Source organism: Streptopelia decaocto, assembly GCF_964273445.1.
Source record: "Streptopelia decaocto genome assembly, contig: HAP1_SCAFFOLD_2438, whole genome shotgun sequence".
Classification (NCBI taxonomy): Eukaryota; Metazoa; Chordata; class Aves; order Columbiformes; family Columbidae; genus Streptopelia; species Streptopelia decaocto.
This window is the reverse complement of record NW_028115390.1, coordinates 1,307-6,000: the sequence shown is the minus strand read 5'-3', so window position 1 is coordinate 6,000 and position 4,694 is coordinate 1,307. Positions and strand designations below refer to the sequence as shown.

General features: G+C 66.9%; 1 protein-coding gene across 1 annotated transcript; it reads left to right on the top strand.

Moving 5' to 3' along the window:
• The first annotated feature begins 573 nt into the window (after positions 1-573).
• On the top strand, positions 574-4,494 carry EMC10 (ER membrane protein complex subunit 10). The gene is made up of 5 exons (XM_082077459.1): positions 574-706; positions 2,172-2,238; positions 2,348-2,454; positions 3,591-3,695; positions 4,298-4,494. Exons 1-5 carry the CDS (start codon positions 632-634, stop codon positions 4,478-4,480), a joined length of 537 nt encoding a protein of 178 aa, XP_081933585.1. The 5' UTR covers positions 574-631; the 3' UTR covers positions 4,481-4,494.
• Positions 4,495-4,694: the final 200 nt, after the last annotated feature.

Below are 4,694 nucleotides of genomic sequence, written 5' to 3'. Positions count from 1 at the left end.
CACGCCCCCGATTTGGCCACGCCCTCGATTTGGCCACTCCCCCCGCCGGCCACGTACATCCTTCCCGGCGCGGGGTTTGAATGGGGACAGCGGGGACACGGGCCCGGGAACGGCAGCCCAGGGACCGACCATCTCAGTTTCAGCCATCCCAGTCCATCCCAGTCCATCCCAGCCCCTCCCAGTCCCCCCAGTCCATCCCAGTCCATCCCAGTCCCCCCAGTCCATCCCAGTCCCTCCCAGTCCATCCCAGTCCCTCCCAGTCCATCCCAGTCCCTCCCAGTCCCTCCCAGTCCCTCCAGTCCCTCCCAGTCTATCCCAGTCCCTCCCAGTCCCCCCAGTCCATCCCAGTCCCTCCCAGTCCATCCCAGTCCCTCCAGTCCCTCCCAGTCCATCCCAGTCCCTCCAGTCCCTCCCAGTCTATCCCAGTCCATCCCAGTCCATCCCAGTCCCCCCCAGTCCTTCCCAGTCCCGTTTCCCCCCATCCCAGTCCATCCCAGCCCCGCCCCTTTCCCCGCAGCCCCGCCCTTTCCCTCCAACCCCGCCCTTTCCCTCCAACCCCGCCCTTTCCCTCCAACCCCGCCCCTTTCCCTCAGCCCCGCCCCTTCCCTTCCCGCGGTGCCCCGCGGCCAAGATGGCGGCCCGTGTGCTGCTTTTGGCGCTGCTGGCGCTGGGGGGCGGCGGGAGCTGCCGGGGGCTCGGCCTGCGGGTGAGCGGGGGGGGGGACAAGGGACCGGGGGGACAGGGGACCGGGGGGACAGGGGACCGGGGGGACAAGGGACCGGGGGACAAGGGACCGGGGGACAAGGGACCGGGACCGGCCGGGGGGCGGGAGTGGCGCCCGGGGCCGCGGTTGCTGTCCGGGGGGGTTCACGGGGGCGGGTCTGGGGGGGCGGGGGGGGGTCACGGGTATCAACGAGGAGCCGGGTCCCCTTGTCCCACATTGTCTTCGTTGTCCCCATTGTCCCCATTGTCCCTGTGTCCCCATCGTCCCCTGCTGAAGTTCCCCCTCTCCTTGTCCCCCATCGTCCCCAATGTCCCCATTGTCCCCTGATGGAATCCCACTTCTCCTTGTCCCCCCTTGTCCCCCAATGTCCCCATCGTCCCCAATGTCCCCAATGTCCCCATCATCCCCATCATCCCCAATGTCCCCATTGTCCCCAATGTCCCCAATGTCCCCATCACCCCCATTGTCCCCATCATCCCCAACATCCCCAATGTCCCCATCGTCCCCAACGTCCCCAATGCCCCCATCATCCCCAATGTTCCCATCGTCCCCATCACCCCCAATGTCCCCATCATCCCCAATGTCCCCATCGTCCCCCAATGTCCCCATCGTCTCCATCGTCTCCAATGTCCCCATCGTCCCCAATGTCCCCATTGTCCCCTGCTGGAATCCCACTTGTCCTTGTCCCCAATGTCCCCATCATCCCCAATGTCCCCATCAACCCCATTGTCCCCATTGTCCCCTGCTGGAATCCCACTTCTCCTTGTCCCCCATCATCCCCATCACCCCCAATGTCCCCATCATCCCCAATGCCCCCAATGTCCCCATCGTCCCCCATGTCCCCATCACCCCTCATGTCCCCATTGTCCCCAGTGTCCCCATCGTCCCCCAATGCCCCCATCACCCCCAATATCCCAATTGTCCCCAATGTCCCCATCACCCCCAACGTCCCCATCATCCCCATTGTCCCCAATGTCCTCATCATCCCCAATGTCCCCATCATCCCCAATGTCCCCATCATCCCCATCGTCCCCAGTGTCCCCATCATCCCCAACGTCCCCATCACCCCGATGTCCCCAATGTCCCCAACGTCCCCATCACCCTGATGTCCCCATCATCCCCATCACCCCCAATGTCCCCATCGTCCCCAATGTCCCCATCGTCCCCAATGTCCCCATCACCCCAATGTCCCCATCACCCCAACGTCCCCATCACCCCCGACGTCCCCATCACCCCTGATGTCCCCATCACCCCAACGTCCCCATCACCCCCAGTGTCCCCATCACCCCAACGTCCCCATCCCCCCCGATGTCCCCATCACCCCCGATGTCCCCATCACCCCAATGTCCCCATCACCCCCAATGTCCCCATCACCCCAATGTCCCCATCACCCCGATGTCCCCATCACCCCAACGTCCCCATCACCCCGCTGTCCCCGTGTCCCCAGCCCGGCGAGGGCCGCGACGCCGAGTCGTGCGCGCAGGCGCTGCCGCTGGAGCACTCCTTCGAGCCAGGTGAGCGGGGGACACCGGGGGACACGGGGGGGACACCGGGGGACACGGGGGGGACACGGGGGGGACACCGGCGACCCCCCCGTCCCCATCCCACGCCATGTCCCCGCAGGTGACACCGCGCGGTTCCGCCGGCGGGGGACGCTGAGCTGGAGCCCCGGGGGGGAGCTGGCGCTGGCGCAGAAGCCGCTGGGGGAGGACGAGCGCGCACGGCTGCGGGTCAGCGCTGCGGGGACACCGGGTCCCCTGAGGTGACACTGTGTCCCCCCGAGGTGGCACTGTCCCTGTGTCCCCTAGAGGTGACACTGTGTCCCCCCGAGGTGGCACTGTGCCTGTGTCCCCCATAGGAGGTGACACTGTGTCCCCCCCCGAGGTGACACTGTGTCCCCCCGAGGTGGCACTGTGTCCCCCCGAGGTGGCACTGTGCCTGTGTCCCCCCGAGGTGGCACTGTCCCCCAGAGGTGACACTGTGTCCCCCACAGGAGGTGGCACTGTGCCTGTGTCCCCCATAGGAGGTGACCCTGTCCCCCACGGGTGGGTGGCACTGTCCCTGTCCCCTATAGGAGGTGACACTGTGTCCCCCAGGGGGTGGCACTGTCCCTGTGTCCCTTGCAGGCGGTGACACTGTCCCTGTCCCCACGGGTGGGTGGCACTGTCCCTGTCCCCTATAGGAGGTGACACTGTGTCCCTTGCAGGCGGTGACACTGTCCCTGTCCCCACGGGTGGGTGGCACTGTCCCCGTCCCCTATAGGAGGTGACCCTGTCCCTGTGTCCCCAGGCGGTGGCACTGTCCCTGTGTCCCCCGAGGTGACCCTGTCCCTGTCCCCAGGCGGTGACACTGTCCCTGTCCCCCGAGGTGACCCTGTCCCTGTCCCCAGGCGGTGACACTGTCCCTGTCCCCACGGGTGACCCTGTCCCTGTGTCCCCAGGCGGTGGCACTGTCCCTGTCCCCCGAGGTGACCCTGTCCCTGTCCCCACGGGTGACCCTGTCCCTGTCCCCCGAGGTGACCCTGTCCCTGTCCCCACGGGTGACCCTGTCCCTGTCCCCAGGCGGTGGCACTGTCCCTGTCCCCCGAGGTCACCCTGTCCCTGTCCCCAGGCGGTGGCACTGTCCCTGTCCCCATGGGTGGGTGACCCTGTCCCTGTCCCCAGGCGGTGGCACTGTCCCTGTCCCCACGGGTGACCCTGTCCCTGTCCCCCGAGGTGACCCTGTCCCTGTCCCCACGGGTGACCCTGTCCCTGTCCCCAGGCGGTGGCACTGTCCCTGTCCCCATGGGTGGGTGACCCTGTCCCTGTCCCCAGGCGGTGGCACTGTCCCTGTCCCCATGGGTGGGTGACCCTGTCCCTGTCCCCAGGCGGTGGCCGCCCAGGACGGGCTGTACCGGGTGCGTGTTCCCCGCAAGCCCCCGGGTCCCGGGGGGGCCGGCGGCGCTGAGTGGGTCACGTCCTTCGTGCGGGCGGTGAGTGGGGACACAGTGACCCCATTGTCCCCATGTCCCCAGTGTCCCCATGTCCCCTGTCCCCAGTGCGCCCTGCTGGAGTCCCATTGTCCCTATTGTCCCCATGTCCCCATTGTCCCCATGTCCCCTGTCCCCAGTGTGCCCTGCTGGAGTCCCATTGTCCCCATGTCCCCATTGTCCCCATGTCCCCATTGTCCCCATTGTCCCCATGCCCCCCATTGTCCCCATGCCCCCCATTGTCCCCATGTCCCCATTGTCCCCATTGTCCCCATGTCCCCATTGTCCCCATGTCCCATGTCCCCAGTGCGCCCTGCTGGAGTCCCATTGTCCCCACTGTCCCCATGTCCCCATTGTCCCTATTGTCCCCATTGTCCCCAGTGCGCCCTGCTGGAGTCCCATTGTCCCCATTGTCCCCATGTCCCCATTGTCCCCATGTCCCCATGTCCCCATTGTCCCCTGTCCCCAGTGCGCCCTGCTGGAGTCCCATTGTCCCCATTGTCCCCATGTCCCCATTGTCCCCATTGTCCCCATGTCCCCTGTCCCCAGTGCACCCTGCTGGAGTCCCATTGTCCCCATGTCCCCATTGTCCCCATTGTCCCCAGTGCGCCCTGCTGGAGTCGCGCCTGTCGGACCAGCTGTCCCTGCACCTGGACGTGGCCGGGAACGTGGTGGCCCTGGGGCTGGTGGCCCTGGGGACGTGTCGCGGCGCCCACGTGGAGGACGCCGACCTGGAGCTTTTCAACAGCTCGGTGGCCCTGAGGCAGCCCCTGCCCGCCGCCACGTGAGCGGGGACACTGGGGACACGCTGGGGACACGGGGGATAGGGGGACACATGGGGACACGGGGACACTCTGGGGATATGGGGACATGGGGACACGGGGACACTCTGGGGATATGGGGACATTCTGGGGATATGGGGATATGGGGACACTCTGGGGATATGGGGACACATGGGGACACGGGGACACGCTGGGGATATGGGGACATTCTGGGGACATG

Bases quoted from the DNA above. Each gene is read 5' to 3' on its own strand.
- EMC10 (XM_082077459.1), top strand. From the start codon at position 632: ATGGCGGCCCGTGTGCTGCTTTTGGCGCTGCTGGCGCTGGGGGGCGGC. The intron at 707-2,171 runs GTGAGCGGGGGG...CCGTGTCCCCAG, and splicing joins GCCGGGGGCTCGGCCTGCGG to CCCGGCGAGGGCCGCGACGC. The intron at 2,239-2,347 runs GTGAGCGGGGGA...ATGTCCCCGCAG, and splicing joins GGAGCACTCCTTCGAGCCAG to GTGACACCGCGCGGTTCCGC.